General features: G+C 36.6%; 1 protein-coding gene across 5 annotated transcripts in view; it reads left to right on the plus strand.

The window, feature by feature from the left end:
• Positions 1-26,764, plus strand: part of FAF1 (Fas associated factor 1) — a 518,996-nt gene that overhangs the window by 458,566 nt on the left and 33,666 nt on the right. For all 5 annotated transcript variants that reach the window (XM_077993853.1, XM_077993852.1, XM_077993856.1 and 2 more), the window contains 2 exon segments: positions 11,854-11,934; positions 13,001-13,078. In XM_077993853.1, coding sequence (XP_077849979.1) covers positions 11,854-11,934; positions 13,001-13,078 — 159 coding nt within the window.

A 26,764-nucleotide genomic window follows, 5' to 3' on the forward strand; every position in this document is an offset into this window, starting at 1 on the left:
CAGTGTAATTATTTTGACATTCTCCACATTGTTGCATATATCAATAATTCATTCTTTTTACTTGCTGAATAGTATTCCACCACATGAGTATACCACAATGTTACTTTTTTTTTGTTTTGGTTTTACCAATTTTTTTTTTTTAAAGAGACAGGGAATCACTCTTATTTCCCAGGCTGGAATGCAGTGGTGCAATCATACCTTACTGCAGCCTCAAACTCCTGGGCTCAAGTAAGTCTTCTCAGGCTCCTGTAGCTGGGACTATAGACACACACTACTACACCCAGCTGACTGTTTTAAATTTTTTGTAGAGTCAGGGGTCTTGCTGTGTTGCCTAGGCTGATCTCAAATTCTTGGCCTCAAGCAATTCTTCTACCTTTGCCTCCCAAAGTGCTGGGATTATAGGCATGAGCCACTGCACCTGGCCCATTAGCAATATATATACATTTTTTATGGAAATGGAATTTACCTAAAATAAAGTTAACCACTGTAGTGTATGCAATTCAGTGGCATTTACTGTATTTGCAATATTGTACAACTACCATCTAGCAATTATTAACAGTGTTTATAGGATAATTTAACATTTGTATTTTAAAATTTTACACAAATGCCTTTTTAAAAATAAGAGCAAGGTGCAGTGGCTCATACCTGTAATCCCAGCTACTCAGGAGGCTAAAGCAGGAGGACTGCTTGAAGCTAGGAGTTTGAGACCAGCCTGAACAACATAGCGAGACCCCATCTCTAAAAACATTTTTAATATAAGAATTAGAATAATTAGCCTGACATGGTGGTACACACCTGTAATCCCAGCTCCTCAGAGGCTGAGGCAGGAAAAAAAAATCGTTTGAACCCAGGAGTTTAAAACTACAGTGAGCTATGATCATGCCACTGCACTGCAGCCTGGGTGACAGAGTGAGACCCTGTTTCTTAAAAAAAAAAAAAAGGTTTAAAAACACAGCAAAATAGCTCAAATACAATATATTGTATTTTTCTTTCTGAGTAGCCCATCATGCACACATACACCCAAGAAAGCTTGAATGTTCAGCTGTTCAGCTATGCTAAAAAACAGTATTCCAACAGACCCCAATACTTTATTATTAGCTAATCTGGATCTTAAAACAGGCTGCTGCCATATAGAGCAAGTCCAGCCTCCAGCAGCCACTGAGCACTATGATATGGCTATACAATTTATACATGTGAGTCAACTGCCTGACCTTAGTTCCTGTCAAACAGTCAGTGAAACCAACACAGTACTTTTACCTAATTCACTCTGAATACTGATGTGCCCCCAGCCTCCAGTGAAAAGATTATCAGTCTTTGATACAAGCCTGTATGTGACCATCATTATTTTTGTTAATAAAATCAAGTGGGCTAAGCTATGAATGGGTAGTTTCAGTTCTCACTAAATTGTTTCTTCTCTTCATATCCTGTTTTAGGAATAAGGCTGAGCAGTCTCATGTAACCTTGCGTTTCCATGCTGTCTTGAGTTTTAAGAGTCTGCCTTGTGTTGCTGACCCTAAGTCACTCAGTTCTAAGCACACTCTTCCTTTGAGTCTCTGAGAATTGGTCTTTATTAGAGAACTCAGTTCTCCAAACCCAGTTATGATTGGCTTAAAGTTGATGTAAGAGCCACTGATAAAAGGCTTATTATGCCTATTTTTTGAAATCTTATGATGATAAATTGTTACATTACAACAGAGGTTCCCATACCTGTCTACTCTGTACAATAAAAACCACTACTGCTGCTTTCAATAGTGTTTTTTCCACAATTTTTTGAATGTTCACCTGTTAATGGATATTTGGATTATTTCCTAGTTTTTGGCTGTTACAAATAAAGCTGCTATGAACATTTGTGTACACATTTTGTATAGACATATGGTAATATGGTCATTTGTCTTGGGTAACTACTTACCTAAGATTGGAATGACTGGATCATACAGTAGATAGATGCATAACTTTCTAACAAATTGCCAAAGTGTTTTCCAAAGTAGTTTTACCATTTTACATTCCCAGCAGCAGTGTATAAGAGAGTTCCAGTGCCTCCACATCTTCATCAACACTTTGTATGGTTAGTCTTGTCTTTTTTTTTTTTTTTTTTTTTTTGAGATGGAGTCTTGCTCTGTCGCCCAGGCTGAAGTGCAGTGGTGCCATCTCGGCTCACTGCAAGCTCCGCCTCCCGGGTTCACACCATTCTTCTGCCTCAGCCTCCCGAGTAGCTGGGTCTACAGGCACCCACCACCATACCCGGCTAATTTTTTGTATTTTTAGTAGAGACGGGGTTTCACCGTGTTAGCCAGGATGGTCTCAACCTCCCGACCTCATGATCCGCCTGCCTGGGCCTCCCAAAGTGCTGGGATTACAGGCATGAGCCACCATGCCCGACCTGGTTAGTCTTTTAAACTGAGACATTCTAATAGGTGTGTAGTGGTATCTCACTGTGGTTTTAGTTTTTATTTTCTTGATGATTAATGAGACGCATTTATTTTTTAGCGTGCTTATTTGCTATGTGTCTTTTGATGAAGTGTTTGCAAATCTTTTGTCCATTTTAAAATTGGGGTCCTTTTATTTTTGTATTTTGAGAGTTCTTTATATGTTTTAGATACAAGTCTTTTACTTGAAATGTGATTTGCAAAGATTTTTCTCTCAGTCTATGGTTTTGTCACTATTACTTTCTCTTTCATAAATACCAATTATTTATGTCAATGTATTCTGCAGTGAATATTTTGCATTTAGTAGTAGAATTATAGTTTTATTGAGGGAGCATAATATACAGAGATTTGTTTTATTGTTGCTTATTAATCAAAAATATTTCTTACTGTATCATGATAATTCACTAGAATAAATATCAGATAGTATTTCCCTGGTCAAGAAATGTTTTATAACTCTTAATTCCACTGTTAGATGAACAGCTTATAATTGTAGTAGTAATATTTGTCTTCTACTTACCTCACATTTAATTTTTAACTTTGATTTTTAATTTTTTTATTTTTACTTTTATGGATACATAATAGTTGTACGTATTTATGGGTTACATGTGATATTTTAACATAGGCACACTCAATATCATTTTCAATTGTCTTTTGGAGAAAACAAGTTTAAAATTTTGATGAAGTCCAATTTAAACATTTTTTCTTTTATGTATCATGTTTTTGGGTCATATTTCCCTAACCCAAGGTCACTATTTTCTCCTATGTTTCCTCTATAAGTATTGTAGCTTTAGATTTCACATTGGTCTGTGATCCACTTTAGTTAAATTTTGTATATAGTGTGATGTGTGTGTTGAAGTTTTTTTTTTTCAGGGTCAGGAAGAGATGGATATCCAGTAGTTCTAGTGCTATTTGTTTAAAAGGTTTTCCTTTTTCCACTGCATTGCCTTTGCACCTTTGTCAAACGTATATGTTGATCATACATGCATGGGTCTATATCTGTACTTTTTTTTTCCCATTTGTTTTTTCTATCTTTACAACAGTACCATACAGAATTACTATTACTTCAGCTTTGTAATAAATCTTGAAATCAAGTAGTGTAAGTCCTCTAATTTAGTTATTTTTTTTTTCTTAATTCTTTTGGCTTTTCTAGGTCCTATGCATTTCCCCATGAATTTTACAATCAGCTTACCAAAACAATTTTTGGTAGTATTTTGATTGTAATTGTGTTAAATCTGTAGATGATTTGGAGAGAATTGACATAAAAATATTGATTCTTCTAATCCACAAGAATGATTTATTTATCTCACCATTTATTTACGTCTTTAATTTCTCTCAGCAGTGTTTTCTGATGCTCGACATACAGATTGTTTGCATCTTGTGTCAAATCTATCCCCAAGTATTTCGTATATTTTATGCTATTATAAGTGATATTTTAAAACTGTAAGTTCTGAGTATTTGTTGCCAGTATATAGAAATATAGGCTAGTCGAAGTGAAGTAGTGTTTACAACTAATTGACCACAACCAGTAACAAATTTTTTTGTTCTTTCTGCACTCCCACTGCGTCACTTGACTAGAAAAAAGAAAGAAGGAAGGGGAGGAGATGGGAGGGGGTTGCTTGTTATCTGTTTTATATTCTGCAACTTTACTAAACCCACTTACTAGTTATAATAGCTTTTTGGTAGAATCCATAGAATTTTCCACATTTCTAATCATTTTATCTGTGGATAAAGAGAGTTCTACTTCCTTTTCATTGTAGATGCCTTTTGTTAATTTTTCTTACCTTATCAGATTTGAAAATCAGTGTGATTTATGATATAATCATCTCAGTGGATGCAGAGACAGCATCAGACAAAAGCTAATCTATTCCTGATAAGAATTTTCAAGGAATCAAGTAAAATTTCCTTAGCCTGATAAAGAGGGCATCTATTTAAAAAAAAAAAAAAAAAACCACCCTACAGTTAATAAGCAATAACTGCCTGTTCTCCTTCCCCTCAGCCTCTGGCAACCTCTATTTACTTTCTGTCTCTGTGAGTTTGCCTATTCCAGGTACCTTATGTAAGTGGAAACACAATGTTGGTCCTTTCACATTTGGGTTCTTTCATTTAGTACAATGTCCTTAAGGTCCATCTATGTTGTAGTATATATGATAATTAAAATTATTTTTATAGCTAAATAATATTCCACTATAGGTATATATCATATTTTGTGTATCCATTCATCTATTGAACACTTGGATTATTTCCACCTTTTGACTATTGTAAATGATGCCACTATGAACATGTGTGTACTGGCCATTTATACATCTTTGGAAAATGTCTATTCAAGTCCTTTGACTTTTTTTTTTTTTTTTTTTTTTTTTTTTTTTTTTTGAGACAGAGTTTGCTGTGTTGCCCAGGCTGGAGTACAGTGGCGCGATCTCGGTTTACTGCAACCTCTGCCTCCTGGGTTCAAGCAATTCTCCTGCCTCAGCCTCCTGAGTAGCTGGGATTACAGGCAGGCACCCCCACACGTGTGTGTTTTTTTGTTTTTGTTTTTGTTTTTTGTATTTTTAGTAGAGACGGGGTTTCACCATATTGGTCAGGCTGGTCTCGACCCCCTGACCTCAGGTGATCCACCCACCTCGGCCTCCCAAAGTTCTGGGATTATAGGCGTGAGCCACTGCACCCAGCCCTTGACCATTTTTTAATTGGCTTGTTTAGTTTCTTTGTTGTTTAGTTGTCAAGAGTTTATTATATATTCTGGATAGTAATCCTTTATCAGACATCACGTGCAAATGTGTTCTGCCATTCTGTGGATTATCTTTCCACTCTCTTGAGTGGAAAAGGTTTAATTTTGATGAAGTATAATTTTTCTGTTTTTTTCTTTTTTACACCTATGCTTTCAATGACATACGAAAGAAATCATTGCCTAATCCATGGTCATGAAGATTTTCACCTATATTTTTATCTAAGAATGATGTGGTTTTAGCTCTTAAATTTGGGTCTTGATTCATTTTAAGTTTTTTTTTTTAATATGTGGTATGATGACGGTCTAGCTTTATTCTTTTGCATGTGGATATCCAGCTTTCCTAACATCATTTGTTGAGGAGACTGTTCTTTCTTCACTGAATGGTCTTGCCACCCTTGTTGAAGATCAATCCACCATCTGTGTGAGGATTTCTTTCTGGGCTTTCTATTCTGTTTCATTGTTCTGTGTGTCTATCATTATGCCAATACCACAGTTTCAATTACTGTAGCTTTATAGTAAGTTTTGAAATCAGGAAACGTGAGTCTTTCAACTTCGTTACTTTTCAAGATTGTTTTGATTATTAGGGGTCCCTTGAGACTCTGTATTAATTTTATGATGGTTTTTTCTGTTTCTGTAAAAAATGGCATTGAGATACAGTCATTTGTTTCTTAAAGAGTATTGAGGCTGGGCGCGGTGGCTCACGCCTGTAATCCCAGCACTTTGGGAGGCTGAGGCGGGTGGATCACGAGGTCAGGAGTTCAAGACCAGCCTGGCCAAGATGGTGAAACCTCATCTCTACTAAAAATACAAAAAAAATTTGCCAGTCTTGGTGGCACACGCCTGTAGTGCCAGCTACTCCAGAGGCTGAGGCAGAGAATTGCTTAAACCTAGAGGGGCAGAGGTTGCAGTGAGCCGAGATTGTGCCATTGCACTCCAACCTGGGCAACAGAGTGAGACTCCGTCTCAAAAAAAAAAAAAGAGTTTTGAATAATAAAGTCTATTAATTTACCTATAAAGCTCCCATTTCCAGTTTTGTTTATTCCTTTGTCTAAACACAAAGCCATTCCTTTGTGGTATCCTTTTCCTTTTACCTGAAAGACTTCCTTTAACTTTTACTGTAATACACATACTATTGATGAATTTTTTCAGGTTTTATATGTTTGAAAAGCATTTTACCTTCAGTTTTAAAAAATATTTTCACTGGGTATAGAATTCTGGGGTTAACAGGGTTGTTTTTTCTTTCTTTCTTTCAGTACTTTAGAGATGTTGCCTCACTGTCTTCTCAGTTGCACTGTTTCTGATGAAGTCTGCTGTCATTGTTTCCTGTACATATTATGTCTTTTCTTTTCTCCAGCTGCTTTAAAATTTTTTTTTATTATTAACTTTAAGTTATTTGGTTATGATGTGCCTTGGTGTAGTTTCTTCATGTTTCTTTTGCTTAATGTTTGTTAAGATTCTTGAATCAGTGGCTTTCTCATTTTCATCAAATTTGAAAAAATTTCAACCATTATTTCTTAAGGTAACTTTTCTTCCCCTCATCCCCACACCTCATTCCCAGACTCCAACTTCACTTACATTAGGCTGCAGAAGTTATCCCAGAGACAACTTTTTTTTTTTTCTTTTTTGAGATGGGGTTTGACTCTTGTTGCCCAGGCTATAGTACAATGGTGCAATCTCAGCTCACCGCAATCTCTGCCTCCCAGGTTCGAGCAATTCTCCTGCCTCAGCCTCCCAAAGAGCTGGGATTACAGGCATATGCCACCATGCCCAGCTAATTTTTTGTACTTGGTAGACATGTTTCATCATGGCGGTCAGGCTGGTCTCAAACTCCTGACTTCAGGTGATCCACCCGCCTTGGCCTCCCAAGTGCTGGGATTACAGGCATGAGCCACTGCGCCTGGTCTCCAGAGATGACTTTTATACCTCCTCACCTTGCTTAAGTCCAAAATGAGATCTCTGATCACAGTGGGGCTTCTAGGTTATCAAGACAGATGACCTACCTTGTCAGGTTCTGAATTACCTCATCATTTATATCTCTCACTTTCAGTTTCCTCTTTATTTCTGGTACCTAGAAACTTCTCTTTCTTTCTTTCTGATATGCTTAGTAATACTTTTGAACATATTTGTTATATTTTACCTATTATCTCTAAGTATTTATATTGAGAGAACTTCAGGTTATCTTGATCTGTATCTCTAGAGATAGATAGCAGGGCCATGTCTCTGTTGACAAGGACCTATTGGTAGAGCAAGGAGCAGAGTATGCATTCTAACCTGGGCATTCAGAAAACCAGTGTATATGCATTTGCTAAGTATTTGAAAAAAGTCTATAGCCACTTCAGTTTGATAATTCAGAATTTTGAATTAGTCTTTTAGGAATTAACTGATGATTATTAATCTTTAACACTACTGAGGGTGTAATAAATTACATCTAAATTTCATTTTTTTGTTAAATTCTTACTTTAGGAACCATTTGGCAACTCATAAAATATTTTATTTTTAATAGACATCATTTTCAGTGAATTGTAGTAAAATTCAATGGCTATTGTCTCGGAGATAGAGGACTATGCTGAACTACCTAGTGTGCCACAGTGGGGAAAAAACAGGCTTTATGGTGAGAATGACTATATTTAAATTCTAGTTCTGATACAGATCAGAACTACAGTAAGATATCATCTCATCTCAGTTAAACTGACTTTTATCCCCCAAACAGGGAATAACAAATGTTGGAGAGGATGTGGAGAAAAGGGAACCCTTGTACACTGTTAGTGGGAATGTAAATTAGTACAGCCACCATGGAGAACAGTGTAGAGGTTCCTTTAAAAACTGAAAATAGAGCTACCATATGATCCAGCAATCCCACTGCTGGGTATATACCCAAAGGAAGGGAAATCAGTATATCAAAGAGATATCTGTACTAATATAATTGTTGCAGCATTGTTCACAGTAGCCAAGATTTGGAAGCAACCTAAATGTCCATCAATAGGCAAATAGATAAAGAAAATAATGGTACATATACACAAGAGTACTATTTAGCTGTAAAAAAGAATTAGATCCTGTGATTTGCAACAACATGGATGGAACTGGAGGCCATTATGTTAAGTGAAATAAGTCAGGCACAGAACTACAAACGTTACATGTTCTCACTTATTTGTAGGATGTAAAAATCAAAACAATTAAACACATGGAGATAGAGAGTAGAACGATGATCACCAGAGGCTAGGAAGGGCAGTGGGGTGTGGGAGAAGGTCTGTGGTTAGGGGGAAGGTATAGTGGTTAATGGGTACAAAAATATGGAAACAGTGAATAATACCAGCCTTTGATAGCACAACAGGGTAACTATAGTCAAAATAATTGTACTTCTAACTGGATTGTTTGTGACAAAGGATAAATGCTTGAGGGGACGGACACCCCATTTACTGTGATGTGATTAATACCCATTGCATGCCTGTATCAAAATATCTCCCATATCCCATAAATACATTGACCTACTATGTACTCCAAAAAATATTTTTAACTAAAAATAAGTAAATTATACTTCTGGTACTTCCTAACTCATTATAATACTCAAGATAGAAAATATATTTAAATAAAAGTTACTAGATTGAAGAATACTTACAGGCTCCTGAATTTCTGGTATATAACTGTTGAGCACTGATAATTCCATTTATTTATCCAACAAATATATATTTTAGATGCTTGTCATATGTAAGATAGTACACTAGATGCTACAGGAAATACAAAGACATATGAAATAGAGTCTTTTACCCCTGGGAGTGTACAGCTCAGGTAGGGAGCAGTGAGACAAATACACAAATGAGTGTAGCACAGCACAATATGAGAGCAGTGACAAGTATGTTACAAAGAAAGCTACCTACTGGGGCCATTACTTACTTCTGAGCAATCCAACTTCTCACTTTGGTGTGACAAGGAGTGTTTGAATAACAAGTAACCCAAGCCATAGTCTAGGCAACACTTAAGACCTGTTTCTGAATCTCATAATCTAGCGGTTCTACCTCCACCCAATCAATGTGTAAAAATTTCTAGTTACTTTGGTATGCCCTCTTAGATTTAGCAAAGGGAACCTCTACAAGGACAATATTTGTAGGACACAAGATAAGTTCCAGAGGCAAATCTACAGGTTATGAGAACAAATTTATACATTAAGTGTTAACTACAATACCTGGGATTTTCTAAAAAATCTAATAATGTAGAATAATATGGGGGAAACACATAAGCAGTTTTCTTTCTCAAAACTGGAGATGACTCTGAAGAGGACAGTTGGAGAGGCAAGTATAAAATCTGAGGAGCAGATAAGAAGAAATGATAACTATTCACCAACAACTACCAAACATACAAGAAGCTATGACCATGATAAATTTAGGAAAATTCATCCTGAGCCACATGCCGAAGCCAGCCCATCTATCAGGATGGTCAGGAAGAGCTGTGAGCAAGGTAAAGAACATACACCAGGTGCCACATTTCATGGCAGAGATCCCTGTATTTTATGGCCTTTCATATCTGCTGTAGTCTGTTTTTCAGCAGAGCTGTTTACTTAGAATGCTTTTATTATAAACCATATTTGTGATCAAAGGGCTTCCAGCTGTGATTGCTTTTAGAAGGTCCATTTTTTATGTGTACATAGTGGCATAACAAGTCATTCCTGGCCAGCCAGTCAATTTCAGACTCAGATTGGGCCAGCCATTTTGTAGATGAGCTATATCTTTTTCTTTAATTTTTGCTGTAGACAATAAGTATTTTATGCCTGGAAAGATAATTCATTTATTTAACATATGCTTATTAAACACCTCCCAAAGACTAGGCAGTATGTAGAATACAGACATATGTAATATAGACAAGTTCTCTGCCTTTGTGGAGCTTACAGTGTCATGGGGTAGTTTCACATTAAATAAATAATTACATGATAATGAATTACAGTTATGGTAAGTGCTTTAGAGGGAAAGTACAGAATGTTGTGAGAAGCTTTAAATAACTTGAAAGGGTGAAGTCAGGAAAGTAAGGTCAAATTAAAATTTTAAACATCTTGTGCATTTCCCCCATTTAAAATATAGAAAGGTAAGATTATTCTCATAGTTGGTTGATTACATTCAAGAGATATCTAAATTTGAAAAGATAGACTTATCCACAGAGGCATAGGATCCTTAGGAGTTTAACCCTTGGCTGGGCGTGGTGACTTACGCCTGTAATCCTAGCACTTTGGAAGGCCAAGGCAGGCAGATCACTTGAGGTCAGGAGTTTGAGACCAGCCTGGCTAATATGGTGAAACTCCATCTCTACTAAAAATACAAAAATTAGCTGGGCATGATGCTGGGTGCGTGTAATCCCAGCTACTCGGGAGGCTGAGGCAGGAGAATCACTTGAACCCAGCAGGCTGAGGTTCAGTGAGTGGAGATCGCGCCACTGCCCTCCAGCCTGGGTGACAGAGCAAGATTCCCCCTCAAATAAAAAAAAAGTTTAATCCTTTTTAGATGTCTGAAAGGGTAGACATCAGTTTTAACATGGTTTTTCATATTTTGTACTATAGCAATTAGCTTCAGGCCAGCAACATCTAATTCTTTCTAATTTTTATTTGAAAGATTAGGAAGCAATGAAATGTTCCTATTCATACCAGAGCTTTTAAGAATTAATTGAATTATCGGAACTAGAAAATGTATTAGGCTTCAGGAATAAGGCCAGTCTTGATTAGGTATTTCACCTAAGAGAATGCTGAGCATATATTCAGCCTTGAGTAAGCATATATTGGGGAGACAAAAAGTGAGAAATTAGCTATGAAATTTCCAGTTTTATAGGTCACAAATATTGGTGACTTTATATGGTTCTGCCTAATAAATAAATGACCAAAAAGGGAACCTACACCCTAGTGTGGACAGGTGTAGGTATTTATTATTAAAGTTAAGTATATATGTATATATTGTCTATACTTCTGACTATAACAGATGAGAAATTCTGTTCATGAATTAACTTTTAATTTTAAATGAATTCGTGATTTAAATATGGGCAGATGGTATAATCACTTCAGAAGCTAAAAATATTCTAAGAGATTTTCAACTTAGATAACTTTTGTTATTCACACTTCATGAGTGTGAATGTAATGGGGAAATACTTAACTGGTAACCAGAGCTTTAGTGGTGTGCTGTGGTGTGGTATGGAATGAGGTTAACCAGAGTATTTTGCTTTCGGCCTCTTTCTACACTGATCCAGGGATTACTTCCTAGTCTTTGTTCTCCCTCTCAGTCCTTAGTTCCAATACTGACAGTCTCCAAGTTTATCTCAGAAAAATCAGGAGAAAGGGAGAAGAGAACTAATAATGAAAATGAACTAAGTGCCAGGTCCTTTGCTAGATAGTTTATATATTATTGCACTTAATTCTCACAGTGACCCTGTAAGACAAATATTATTTCTGTTTTGCAAGTGAGGAGACTGAGACCTGGAGAAGTTAAATAACTTATACAAAGTCACACAGTTTATAGAGTTAGGATTCAAATATTCTTATTTCCACTATGTACCATGCTGCTCATCTTACTGTTTGTTTGCTTATTTATGTCCTATACACTTTAAAAGTCTCTTATTTAATTGTAAGTTCATATAGGAGTAAAAAAAGAGGATTACCATTAGTTTTTTTCCCTTTTTTTCAAAAAAAATAGTAATATGTCAAAAAATGCTTCAATCTTTTTCTTTAAGGATGAACGTGAAGCCAGAGAAAATGTGAAGAGAGAGCAAGATGAGGCCTATCGCCTTTCACTTGAGGCTGACAGAGCAAAGGTAGGCTTGGTCAGGTACTTCTGGGATAAATAACTCAATTGTTCATTATTTAAATGCCAACCCTTTATCACTTTGATCCCTAAAAATATTGGGTTTGCAATAGAGAAAGCTAGATTTAGTTAACAGAAAGAATATAATCCTATCCACGGTTATTAAAGCATGGTTCATTTTGACAAAAATAAAGTTTGTTTCATGAAAAATGAAAACAAAGATGAACCTAGTATCTATTTCATTTGTTTTTTAGTTGGTCTGTGATAGAACCCAGCAATTTTTAGAAAGCTTTTTAGGTGATTCTCATGTGTAGTCAGGGTTGGGAACTATTGATTTATTGAATACTTCTTAAGTACCTGCTTTTGTGTTGAGCTTTGAAGGAGAGGTGAATGAATAGGCCACAGTTTCTGCTCTCAAAGGAAGTTTCACAATGTGGTAGAGTTGATTAAGTAAAGAACACAAGTAGCTGTAACATAAGCCAAGAATCCTAAGTGTCATAAGGGAAGCACTGAGTTCTGTGAGAGTTCAGTGAGTAGGAGTTTCAGTGGAAACTTTTTTCCAGGTTTTATTTTTTTTGGAGAGCCAGGGAGTGGGACTATACTGGGAATGTTTCAAAGAGGAGATGGTATATGTGAACTGGACAGAAAAAGAGCAGTAGGAGGGAAGAGGAAGCAATATAAGCTAGCATCAAGGGTCCAGAATGAATGGAAAATGGATAGAGGCTGATTAAATAGCTTTAGATTTGGGTACAGGGCAGATAGGAAAGGCCAGAAAGGAAGACCAAAGGATGTCCTGAAGGATCTTGAATGCCACTTTACTCAGAGCTATCAAAGGTGTTTGAATAGGAACCTAACATTATCAGAGACCTATGCTTTGTTTTTGCTTTCCATTCTTGTAGAAAGAAACGTTTCTATTACCACAATATACCTCTGAGTCATGTTGACAATGAGCCTTTGAATGTAACTTACTTTTTCTTTCTTTCCTCTTTTCTTCTTTCTCTTTCCTTATTTCTCTCTTTCTTTCTTTGTAAACAAGTTTGTGTTAAGTGCTTGTTCCTTTTCTGTTTTATCAACAGAGGGAAGCTCATGAGAGAGAGATGGCAGAACAGTTTCGTTTGGAGCAGATTCGCAAAGAACAAGAAGAGGAACGTGAGGTGGGGCATAATTTTAAGAAAAGTTATTCAAAAGTGGGTTGTATTTCCACTGTATTTGATACTGAAGCGTTAATATTTCTTTCTGTCTTTCTTTTTTTTTTTTTTTTTTTTTTTTTTTTGAGATGAAGTCTTCGCTCTGGCACCCAGGCTGAAGCGCAGGGGTACCATCTCGGCTCACTGTAGCCTCTGCCTCCCAGGTTCAAGTGATTCTCCCACCTCAGCCTCCCAAGTAACTGGGTTTACAGGCGCCCACCACCATGCCTGGCTAATTTTTGTATTTTTAGTAGAGACAGGATTTCACCATGTTGGCCAGGCTGGTCTCAAACTCGTGACCTGAAGTGATCTGCCCGCCTTGGATTTCCAAAGTGCTGGCATTACAGACGTGAGCCACTGCGCCCAGCTGCGAAACTGTTAATATTTCTTACAACTTATTTCTCTCTACTTTTCCTAGACTCATTTTAGTATGGAAGACCTAACATTTTCTTAATCATTCCTGATCTGTTGTATGGAACTCTTAGAAAACTTGATCTTGTACTAGATTCATGATTTTCTATAATCTTCCCCTTTTGTTGCCAACAGATATTTGTTGACAGATATTTCTCATCCTTCCTAAGTGTTGTTTCACCCTAAGAATAGAAATATTATATCTCTACTCCCTTTCACAGGCTTCACTTTACCCACCAAAAGATACTGTGAGTTACTTTTGTAACATTTTGCTTTTAGCCCCCAAATGTGGGAAATTCACTTAGCTTCATAGATTTTCTGAGTTCATGTCATGTCCATAGCAATATAGAGGATTTTTCATTCACTCATTTTGCAAACATTTTTGGGATATGTACTATGTGCCCCAAATCTGTTAGGGAACAGTGATGCAGACATGGATCCTGCCCTCCAGAAGTTCCTACTCTTATAAAAATAGAATTATAATACTATATGTAAACATTATTATAGAGGTATGCCTAAGGTACAGTAGGCACAAACAGAATGGGGGTCGAATGACTTCTCAGGCTGGCTTCGTAGAAAAGAACATTCGGAACTTTTTTTTAGATGTAGGATTAATGGCAAGATTGACTTATAAAAAGAGGAAGCCATCTAACAAGCAATGGAAAGACCTGAAGGGCCCTAACTGGGGTTGAGGAAAACTCTGTTAGTTACTACTCTCAGTCAAAGTATGCCACCACTTTCACTTGTTTAACAAATGTTTTTTGAAGAAGACCTGTGCTGAGCACTGCAAGGGAAACAGGATAATAAAATGTTTTCTGCCTATAAGAAGATATTACATCTTAGAGGGAAAATACAGGCTGTCTAGGAGTAACAGGAAATGAAGAAAAAATGTGCTAAATGACATAGAAATAAAAGCAAAATACTTAGAGAGTTCAAGGCCAAAGGAAAAATTTTTTACAGCTGAGATAATCAGACAATGTACAGAAGAAGTAATATTGGAGTCAGGTCTTGAAAGATATGTGAAACTTAACTGTTTGGAAATCAAAGTTTATTCATGTCAAAACTCTTATGAGTATGTATCACATACATACAAGATATTGTGCCTGACAAACCCTAGTCTCTGTACTCTGAGGACTATCAATAATGGAAGGTAAAAAATATTTTGTTGAGTGTCTTCTGTGTACTAAGTAATCTGCTAGCTGCTTTACATATGCTTATCAATTAACCATTAAAACAAGCTACAGGGTTAGAGATTTATCTTTATAAGTGAGAAAACTGAAGTTCATTGAGGAGTTACATGTACAGAAATGAGAATAGCTGAGATTCTCATCCAGGACTTTATGACTATAAAGCTCTTTCTCATACTCCATTCCAGTACAAAGCCATATATCATTGTGTCTATAGGAGTCATATATGCCAAGTTTCACAGAAGTTTAGATAAGGGAGAGATTAGTCACTATCCTTTTAAGCTATTTCAAGCAATATAGTTTAGGATTCTTGCTGCTTTATGCTGTTGTTCACACATGCACACTCTTGCTCTGTGTGTGTTTGTGTGTGTGTATCTGTGTATTAGTATATCGTCAACCATACTGGCTTGCCAAAATGTCAAGGGTACCCAATTAACTCAATGTTCTGGATCTAGAGCTTGGCAGCATATGTAATTTCATCTGATGATTTACCTAATTTACCATGAGCTGAAACTTTCTCTCTTTCTAAATGTAGATAAAGTCCATCATCTTACAGAAGACCCTGTCAACACCTTTTTGCATAATTCAATATATATATTCCAGCTGTTAACATGTGAGAGGTTGGGGTACAGTGGGAGAGAGGACAGGTTATATTTTGCACCTAGTCATTACTTAAATTTTTCTATTGATATGCTCCCATAAAAGGCAAGTTTGGATAATACTATGCACTCTATTCTCCCTCAACCAAGTGTCACAAAGGCTCTTATAAATCCCAGCATTAAGAAACGGTTTATTTTCATTTAGTCCAATCTTGTCTAAACTTATTTGCCCCTTTTTTTAATGGAACAACAATTAACATATCATGGCATCCTAGTGTATCACAAACCACTGTTTGGAAAAAGCTGGTATTGTGCAACCTCTGAAGAAACTAAGACCCAGAAAGATTATATGGTTTACCTATGGTCACCAAACTGGTTGAACACATAATCTGGATCAGAAGCCAGGTCACCTGACTTTTCATAGCAACACTACCTGTCTTCTAACTGGAAATCCTAACCCATATAATTACATTGAAAAACAAGAGTACTTTTATTGTTTTGATTATCTTCAATATTCTAAGATCCTTTAGAAAAAAAGAAGTATTGAACAGTCAAATCACCTTGATTGCAGGGAAATTCCTTAATGGTTAGCCTCATTTTGCTGTGCAATAACTGTTAGAGTGAAATCAAAAATCTAGAAAAGCATATTGATCTGGTCATTGGCCCTAATAAGGTGAAAGGCTATTCTGAAGGAAAAACAAACAACAGCAAAGATCTCCCCCGTTTTATTAATTTATATATGTACTTATTCTTTCCAAAATCAGCTTCAAGAAACTTACATGATGAATACATGCAATTAAAAGGGATTACATATGTAACAAACCTGCACGTTATGCACATGTACCCTACAACTTAAAGTATAATAATAATAAATAAATTTAAAAAAAAAGAAAGAATAGATATAGAAATAAAGGAAAAGGACAAAGGAAGATAATGCCAAAGATAAGACTTAACACGTTGACAACAGATAATCTAGCATAGGTACCAAATCCATGTGATAGGGTGCTGTACGTTTGTTCCACATGTACCATAAAATCTGTTCTATACTTACCTTGGGCCAAAACAAAGGAAAATATGATAGTTTACAAGTTTTACTTTGTGCATAACATCAGATCTAAAGGCTAGTTTCTCAGAAAGTTTCCACATTTTCTAGCACTGAGATTTTAGAGCAACGTTTCCTGTATTCCTATTCAAGAGTAAGCTGTGCAATGTGGTGAATACAAATCCCAACTATATCTAATAGCTACTGTGACAATGGCAAGTTATGTATGACAGCGCCTTAAAACTTTTTAAATGTCATAAGGCTAAAGCACAATATAGTAAAATCATCCCTGCAAAGGCCCAAATAATACATTTTTTCTGATTAAGGGATGGACTTTATAGTAACTAGAGAAATGTGTGAACTATCTATACTCCAAGAAAGCCTTCCCGAGTACTACTTTTTTCTGTGGAGTTTTTGGTAAGCAGAGAAATTTTCAGCTAAGGTTTTTGACTCTCAGATCTTTTATTCACTCAATATTTAGCAAATATTTAGTTAATCTCCTTCTGTGTGCAAATTATTAAATCAGGTGCTGTGGACATTATGCTATAGGTGTGAGGCATAGTCCAGCCCTCAAGGAGTTTTCATTTCACCTTCACAACCACTCTACAAAATTGGTAATATGGTTTGGCTCCGTGTCCTCACCCAAATCTCATGTTAAATTGTAATCGCCACATGTTGAAGGAAAGGCCTGGTGGCAAGTGATTGGATCATGGGGTGCTCTTTCCCCTTGCTGTTCTCATGATAGAGTTCTCACAAGATCTGATGGTTTAAAAATGTGGCACTTCCTCCATTGCTCTCTGTCTCTCTCCCCTGCCACCATGTGAAGAAGGTCGTTGCTTCCCCTTCACCTTCCACTGTGATTGTAAGTTTCTTGAGGCCTCCCAGTCATCCTTCCTGTTAAGCCTGTGAGTCAGTTAAACCTCTTTTCTTCATAAATTACGCAGTCTCAAGTCAGTTTTTTGGTTTTTGGTTTTTGGTTTTTTTTTTTTTTTCTTTTGAGACTGAGTCTCGCTCTGTTGCCCAGGCTGGGGGTGCAATGGCGCAGTAGCACAATCTCGGCTCACTGCAACCTATGCCTCCTGGGTTCAAGTGATTCCCCTGCCTCAGCCTCCTAAGTAGCTGGGATTACAGGCACCTGCCATCATGCCTGGCTAATTTTTTGTATTTTTAGTAGGGAGAGAGTTTCACCATGTTAGCCAGGATGGTCTTGATCTCCTGACCTCATGATCTGCCTGCCTCGGCCTCCCAAAGTGCTGGGATTACAGGCGTGAGCCACCGCGCCCAGTCTCAGGTAGTTCTTTATAGCAGTGTGCAAACAGACTGATACAATTGGTGAGGATTATTACTGTTTTACAGAAGATGAGAGTAAGATCATAGCAGGATTTAAAAGCCTATTTTTAGCCAAACACAGTGGCACACACCTGTAATCCCAGCTACTTGGGAGGCTGAGGTGGGAGGATCAGTTGAGCCCAGGAGTTCAAGGCCAGCCAGAGCAACATGGCAAGACCCTGTCTGTATTTTAAAAAATAAATAAATAAAAGTAAATAATAGTAATTTTAGAAAGATATTTTTAAGCCTGCTTTAAAATTTTTACCTAACATAAGCCTGATGAAAGCAGAACCAGAGCTTCTATCCAGTATTCATTCTACTTATTACTCCAGATTCAAAGAATGAAGTTGGGACCATAAACTGGTTATTAAGGTAAAACTGCTCTTTATAATTTGTATTTTTATCTTATGTAAGTTGCTTTTGTCCACACTGGGCCATAATAATAATCATCCCTGTCATCATCATCATTGGCATCATCACCACTATCTATTGCACAATTAATATGTGCTAAACTCAGTGGTGATCACTTTATAGGCATTAATTATCTTACTGAATTTTTACAATTCAATAAGGTAGGTGCCAATACATAAATATACCTTATTATAATTATGGAGACTATATATCCACAATTTCTTCAATAGTTCCAGTTTGAAGTGTTCCGTTGTTCTCATGAACCATTAAAACAGACCAGAAATTCTAGCTTCATGGTGTCCAAATCACAGGGTACAGGCTTTTCTTTATATCCAGAAGCAACCAAAAGTCATCTATCTGAATTTTGATTTAGGAAATACGATCATTTGCCTTATTTACTTTATCCAGAAATGAGGTCATAATAGTAGTAAGCTATCCATACTCTCCAGGTTGCCAGGAGCAGAGATTGACTGCAGAATCGGGTCAAATCAACTGTCCCTATATGGGATCCATTCTACTCCTTTGTTGATCTCATCCAGTATTATGACTATTATATTGACTATATTATATTGTCTATACGTTTGACTCCCAGATTTGTATTTCCAGCTTCTTCCTTTCCTGAACTCCAGACTTGAATATCTAGCTACTGGCCCATCATGTCTACTTAGATGTCTCATATACATCAGAAACTTAATATGTTTTAAATTGCACAACTGATCCTACCCTCCCCACCCAAACCTGCTCTTTCTACAATCTTCCCTCTCAATAAATGGAAAATCTTTCCAGTTGTTAGAGCCACAAACCTTGGAATTATCCTTGACTTCTCTCATTTACATCCATATTTAATGAGCAAATCCTGTGGGCTCTGCAAATATATGCAAAATTTAAATGTTTAACTCCACCACTATCACCCTCATCTAAGCCACCGTTGTCTGTTACCTGGATTACTTTGGTAGCCACCCACCTTGATTCCATGTCTCCATTTTTGCCTTTCCTATAGTCTTAATAAATCCTTTAAAAATCATTTGTCACATCACATCACTTCAAAAACTCGCAGTGGCTTACATCTCAAAATAAAACCTGAATTCTTACAGTAATTCTAATCAAATATCTACAAGATTGTAGAGACTGACAAACTGATTCTTAAATTTATATGAAAAAGCAATAGAACTGGAATAGTCTAAACAGTTTTGAAAAAGAAAACAAAGTTGGACATCACCAGAGTGCAAGACTTACTGTAATCAAGACATAGTTGTATTTACAAAAAAATGGACCCATGAGTCAGTGGAGTCCAGAAATAGACCTACACATATATGGTCAATTGATTTTCAACAGAGATACAAAGGCAATTCAATGGAGAAAGGATAGTCTTTTCAACACTTGATGCTGCAACAATTGGATATTCATATCCAAAAAAATCCCATAGAAAACCAGTTTTAAAACACTTCAATTCATATTTTGCATCACAAGCAAAAATTAATTCAAAATCGGTAATAGACATAAATGTAAAATCTAAAACTATTCAAGTCCCAGAAGAAAACATTGGAGAGAATCTTCATGACCTTGAGTTAGGCAAAGATTTCTTAAATCTGATACCAAAGACACAACCTATAAAATAACAAATATCTAAATTAGAAACTTCTACTATTTGTAAAATACTGCTAGAAAATTGAAAAAAACAAGCCATAGACAGGAGAAAATCATATATCTAATGTCCAGAATACATAAAGAACTCTCAAAACTTAGTAATAAGAAAGCAACCCAAGTATTAAAATGGGCAAAATATTTGAAAGACACTTAATCAAAGAAAATATACAGTGCATCAAAATATGCTCAACATTTTTAGCCATTAGGGAGATACAAATTAAAACCACAATATATGTACACCTTTTAGAAAGCTTTTTAAAAGAAAAAGGGAAAATACCAAGTACTGGCAAAGATGAAGAGCAGCTGAACTCTTATACATTAATGATGGGAATGCTAAATAGTACATCCACTTTGGAAATTAGCATGAAACTTTCTTGTAAAGTTAAATATATATATACCCTATGACCCAGCAGTCACACTCCTAGGTATGTATTTACACAAGTGAAATGAAAGTAACAGTAAACTGCTTTCACACAAAGCAGTTTACATTCATACAAAAATATGTATGAAAATGTTTATGGCAGCTTTATTTGTAGTCACGTAAACCTGGAAACAGCTCAGGTGTCCCTCAACTGGAGAAGACGGGTCATCAAACTGTGTATGTATCTATACAATGGAATACTACTCAGCAATAAATAGTAACAAACTACTGATATATTCAACAACATGGATGAATCTCAAATATCTTATGCTAAGTGAAGGAAGTCATTCATATAACATTTATGGTTATATTTATATAACATTCTGGAAAAGACAAAACTAGGGTCAGAATAAAGATTAGAGGTTGGGAACTAGGGATGAAAAAATTTGAACAGGGAGAGAGGTAACAGAACTCTTCTTTGTTGGTGATGGTAGTTATGCAAATATATGAAAGGATAGAGTTTACTGTATATAAATTATACCTTAATTTTAAAATAGGAAAATAATTATTAATTGTCCTTCCCAAAGCCATAGATGATCTAATCACTCCTCTCTTTTATTTCCACTGTAACTTTAACTCCTACCCCTCTCCCCTTGCTCATTCCGTTCCAGCCATATTGGCTGCCTTGCTATTCTTCAATCAAGCCAGGCACCTGGGCCTTGTTACTTACTGTGACTCCTGCGTATAATATACTTCTTTTAGATCTAAATATCCATGCGGCACCCTCTTTCCTTTAGACCTTTGCTTACTGAGGTTTACAGTATTTAAATTTTTACCCCTCCCCCTACCTTCTGCCAGCATTCCCTGCACTCCCTCCGTAGCACTCACCACTTTGTGAAAAATGATATACAGTCTTGTGTCACCTAAGGATGGGGAAATGTGTCATTGGCAATTCCGTTGATGTGCGAACATCCTAGACATTACTTACACAAACATAGATAGTATAGCCTGCTACACACCTAGGCTATATGGTATAACCTGTTGCTCCTAGGTTACAAACCTGTGCAGCATGTTACTGTATTGAATACTGCAGGCAACTGTAATACAATGGTAAGTGTTTGTATATCTAAACATAGAACAGGCACAATAAAAAGGATAAAAAGGTACAGTACAAAGGATAAAAAATGGTGCACCTGTGTAGGGTACTTACTGTGAATGGAGCTTGCAAGACCGAAGTTGCTCTGGGTGAGTCAATGAGCAAGTGGTGAGTGAATATGAAGGCCTAGGACATTATACTACAGCAGACTTTATAATCACTGTACACTTAGGCCACACTAGGTTTACTTATTTTCTTTTTTCAGCAATGAATTAACCTTAGCTTACTATAACCCTTTTACTTTATGTAAACTTAATTTTTTTAACTTTCTGATTATTTTGTAATAACAGCTTAAAACACATATTGTACAGCTATCCAAAATTTTTTTCTTTATATCCTTATATATGTTTTTCTCTATTAAAAATTTTTCCTTCTTTTTAAACTTTTTATTAAAAACTAAGATACGGCCGGGCGCGGTGGCTCAAGCCTGTAATCCCAGCACTTTGGGAGGCCGAGACGGGCGGATCACGAGGTCAGGAGATCAAGACCATCCTGGCTAACACGGTGAAACCCCGTCTCTATTTAAAAATACAGAAAAACTAGCCGGGCGAGGTGGCGGCGCCTGTAGTCCCAGCTACTCGGGAGGCTGAGGCAGGAGAATGGCGGGAACCCGGGAGGCGGAGCTTGCAGTGAGCTGAGATCCGGCCACTGCACTCCAGCACGGGCGGCAGAGCGAGACTCCGTCTCAAAAAAAAAAAAAAAAAAAACTAAGATACATGCACGTTAGGCTAGGCCTACACAGGGTCTAGATCGTCAATATCATTGTCTTCCATATTCACATCTTGTCCACTGGAAGGTCTTTGGGGCAGTAACACACATGGAGCTGTCATCTCTTATAACAATGCTTTCTTCTGTAATACCTTCTGAAGGACCTGCCTGGGGTTGTTTTATGGCTAACTTTTCTAAAAAATACATAGAAGGAGTATACCCTAAAATAACGATTGAAAGTATAGTACACTAAATACTAGGCAATAGGAATTTTTCAGCTCCATTATAATCTTATGAGACCTCCATGGTATATACAGTCCATTGTTGACTGAAAAGTCCTTATGTGGCACATACTGTCTCTTCCTATGTGTGTCTTTGTTGTCTTTATCCCTACCCGACTAGGATGTAGGCTCCATTTAGGCAGAATTTTTTATCTATTTTGTTCACTGCTATTTTCCCATCATTTAGAACAATGCCTGACTCATAGAAGATGCTCAGTAAGAATTCATGGAATTAATGAATGTTAGCTTTAGCCTGTTTAACACTGTGCCTCAGCCAGCTATAAACTGTTATTTGTACATACTCATAGAAGCCTAGAGGTTATGTGTGTGTATGTATTTATGTATACATCTGTGTGTGTATAAAAGTAAATTAAGGCAGTCTTTGATTCTTATTGTAAGAGACTATTATGTGTATTATTCTTTCTGTTTAAAAAATGTAACCGTGTAGCGACAGTCTTTTGTGGGTGTCTATTTTCACTGCCTAATTTCACTTCAAAAAATAGCGCCATTTCTCATCCCTCAGATATGAATGCTTTAAATAGTCACATATTTTTAGTAGAAAAAGAAGTCCCAGATTAGTTCATATTTCTAACTTATACCAGGTTTCCTTGTTTTATTGCAAACCAAAAATAATGCAAATAAACTATATTTGTTGAGCAAATCAAACTGAAGTTTAACACTGTTGTTTACTATGACTCGTTTGAGTGTAGGTGTCCTTTATGTTGTTGTTTTACAACAGTGTTTGCTTACAGGAGGCCCTAGCTCTTAGCCAGTATGTTTGAAACTGAACTACTGATATATTTTTGTTCTTTTTTTGCCAGTAGAACTGTTGGATATTCAAATCTCAAGGTTGCTGATTTGCCTCATATCTCTTCATTGTTTTCCACGTTGGTCCATTGGTGTGGGATATATGAGGTCTGTTTTCTTTCTGGGGAAAAGCCCTGGAGACTGTATACATTGAGGAGCAGACATTGTCTGTACAATGAATGGAGTAGTGAGCTACTGTTGTTTATTCTTCTGTAATATAATTGGTTGAATTCAGACAATAGTGTAGCATCTGTTGTTATACTATGCAGGGAAATGTCAAAACAGAAAGCAAGCAGACAGGTGGATTAAAGGGAGAGAATGAGGGAAAACCAAGAAATATCACATTAAGTTTTGATTTAAAGTAGGTGAAAAGGAATAATCATGACAAAAATGATAGCACCAAAAACTGTCATATGTTGATCACTGTATTACGTATAGCATGAGGATCAATGCTCAGCATTTGTCACTGAGTGCTGACCAAGTGTCAGCATTTGCTAAGTGGCGTCAGGGACAGGGCCAAGATGGCCGATTAGAAGCAGAGGCTCCCATCAAAAAGAACCATAATTCACGTGTGAATCCTGCATCAGCAACCAAAGTATTCAGATTCTCTCATCAGAACTGACTAGGCAGCTGGCGTTATCCACGGAGAGGAAGGAAGAGCAGTGTGGTGTGGCGGCCCACCTAAAAACATTCTGCATCTTATGGAAGGATGCTGTGAGGAAGATGTTATTGGCTCTGTTTCTATGAGGAAACTGAAATTCATAAAGACTGTGATTTGCCTAATTCCCAGGATTTGAATGCATGTCTGCCATACCCCAAAACCTATGTTTCTAACCATAACATTGCATTTAATTAAAATTTTTTTTTTTTTTTTTTTTGAGATGGAGTCTCGCTCTGCCGCCCAGGCTGGAGTGCAGTGGCCAGATCTCGGCTCACTGCAAGCTCCACATCCCAGGTTCACGCCATTCTCCTGCCTCAGCCTCCCGAGTATCTGGGACTACAGGCGCCTGCCACCTCGCCCGGCTAGTTTTTTGTATTTTTTAGTAGAGACGGGGTTTCACCATGTCAGCCAGGATGGTCTCGATCTCCTGACCTCATGATCCGCCCGTCTCGGCCTCCCAAAGTGCTGGGATTTAATTAAAAATTTTTTAACTGCACTGTCAGAAGTCAGAATACTGACTTTAAGGGGAAGTAGTTCCCAGGAAAGGGTATGCTTCTGAGATACTTGATCAGCATTCTGGTTTTACAGATATGTTGACTTTGAAACTTTATCAAGTTGTACACTTAAGATTTGTGTACTTTTTCATATGTGTGGTACACTTTAATAAAAACTTTAAAACAATTACAAAATACATGACTTTGAACAGAAAGGATAAAGCTTTATTCAATACAACACTGACTCAAATTTTGAAAAAAGTTTCAAATATACTTACATAAAATATGCCTGAAAAATTAAGGAAGAGTATCTGGGCGATGAAAAAGTTTTGAAAATAAATAGTAGTGATGGTTGTACAACATTGTGAATTTATTTAATGCCACTGAATTGTACACTTAATGGTTAAAATATTTTTAAAATTAGTGGATATAAACAATCTTGGTGATGGCTATCTTAATGGTGAATCTACAGATTAGTTTTAATGTTTTTCTTTTAATCTATTTTTGCAATGAATTTATATTACTTTTGTAATTGGGAAAAATGTTTTATAATCTCAAAGATATGCTTGTAAAGAACCACCATTGTGGCTGGGCGCAGTGGTTCACACCTGTAATCCCAGCACTTTGGGAGGCCTAGGCAGATGCATCACTTGAGGTCAGGAGTTTGAGATCAGCCTGGCCAGCATGGCAAAACCCCATCGCTACTAAAAGTACAAAAATTAGCCAAGTGTGGTGGCACGCGCCTGTAATCCCAGCTACTCAGGAGGCTGAGGTGGGAGAATCACTTGAACCTGGGAGATGGAGGTTGCAGAGAGCCGAGATAAACTCCAGCCTAGGTGACAGAGCGAGACTCCATCTCAAAAAAAAGAACCACCACTGTTAACTGAGAAATGGATGATCCCATTAACAGTTTAGAAAATGTATATAACTCTAATCCACAGAGGTTTATGCTTAAAAGCAACTCATGGTTTCCCTTTAAGGGACACATGTGGAAAATTAATCTGAACAGTTAATGCAAGGAGGAATCATACCTCAGAGAAAGGAGAAGTAAGATGTTTAATTCTTAGTTACTAGAAGTAGAGGCTATGAGATTCACATTCTTCTAGCATTTATTGAACACCTACTGTGTGCCTATAATCATACTAAGTACTTTCACCTACATTATTTCAGTTAGCATGTCAGTTTATGCCTTCCCTTCCAAGGGCATATTGAGCATCTACTTTGTACTATGCACTATATTTGGAATAAGAAGTAATACATGCTCCCATGCCATTATGGAGCTTGCAGGCTAGTAAGAAGGCCAGGCATTAAATAAATAACTATGGTACTATATAGTGAATGCTGTAATTGGCATATCAACTAGCATTTTATTTTGATATACACAGGTTAATCCATTCATTTGGTTACTAATATATGATAGTGTTACTGAAATAGTTTAATAGTTGGAACTATTCAGCTGAAACTCATTGCTGTCACAGAACACCAATATCAGGTAAACTGCCACTCATGCTGTCAGAAAAAAGGGCAAAAGTGACTGAAAAAAAAGCAAAAATATATTTTTAACTGTATTTCTTATGTCTCCATTTCTGGACATCAATTTCCCCACATAAAAAATGAGAGTATTGGGCTGTTTGACAAATGCAGCCCCTTCCAGATCTGATATTCTGTGTAGATCTCTTCCTTATAAGAAAAGCAACTGTCACTGAAGCCTATTATGTGTCAGATGCCATACTGAAAATTTTATATATATTGCCTATATAATTCCCACCTCTCTAATCCCCTATAAGGTAGGTGGTTATTCAGTGCCTCCAGAAGGAAAATAACCTCAGTCATAGGCGAGACTAGCTTTTTCTATACATTGCAGAAATTTTGAATGATTTGAAAAAAATACTTCAGTATTAGAGCCAACCAAATTCACCTGCATGACACAAATTACTTAATTTCTTATCCATACTTGTGTCTGAGCCAACTTTTTCTGTTGGTTATTTTAAACATTTTTTAACAGATAATTTGCATAGGTCAAAATAGGCATATATGCAGAAAACACCAGCTGGCACCTCTTCCACCTTGTTTCCCCTACCCTCTGTAGGTTACCATTTTTGTTTCTTTTTATTTGTGTAAGTTTATTACCTCCAAAGAACCAGCTTATTTATTAGCTGACTAGTTTTATATTTCTTGTTTTCCTAAATTATTTATTTATACTTTTATTTTATTATCAGCTTTCCTTCCACTTATTTTATTGGGTTTTTTTTTTTCACTAGTTTTAAATTTTTTTTTGTTCCCAGACACTGATAATTCACTAGCTTTTAAAATCTAATTCTTAATTCACTTATTTTTATTCTTTAATTTATAATGGCATGAGAATGTTAAGGCTATGAATTTCCTCAGAGCACTGCTTTAGATGAATTTCATGGATTCTAACATGAAGTCTTTCTCAGGGTTCTAGACAAAAAAGGTTTTAGTAATTTTTATAGATTCCAATGTTATTAGGGACCTCAGAGACCATCTCCTAATGGAATGTCACAAATGCGAAACAATGTAATACTAAAACCTGGATTC

Source organism: Macaca mulatta, chromosome 1 (genome assembly GCF_049350105.2).
Source record: "Macaca mulatta isolate MMU2019108-1 chromosome 1, T2T-MMU8v2.0, whole genome shotgun sequence".
NCBI classification, from domain to species: domain Eukaryota; kingdom Metazoa; phylum Chordata; class Mammalia; order Primates; family Cercopithecidae; genus Macaca; species Macaca mulatta.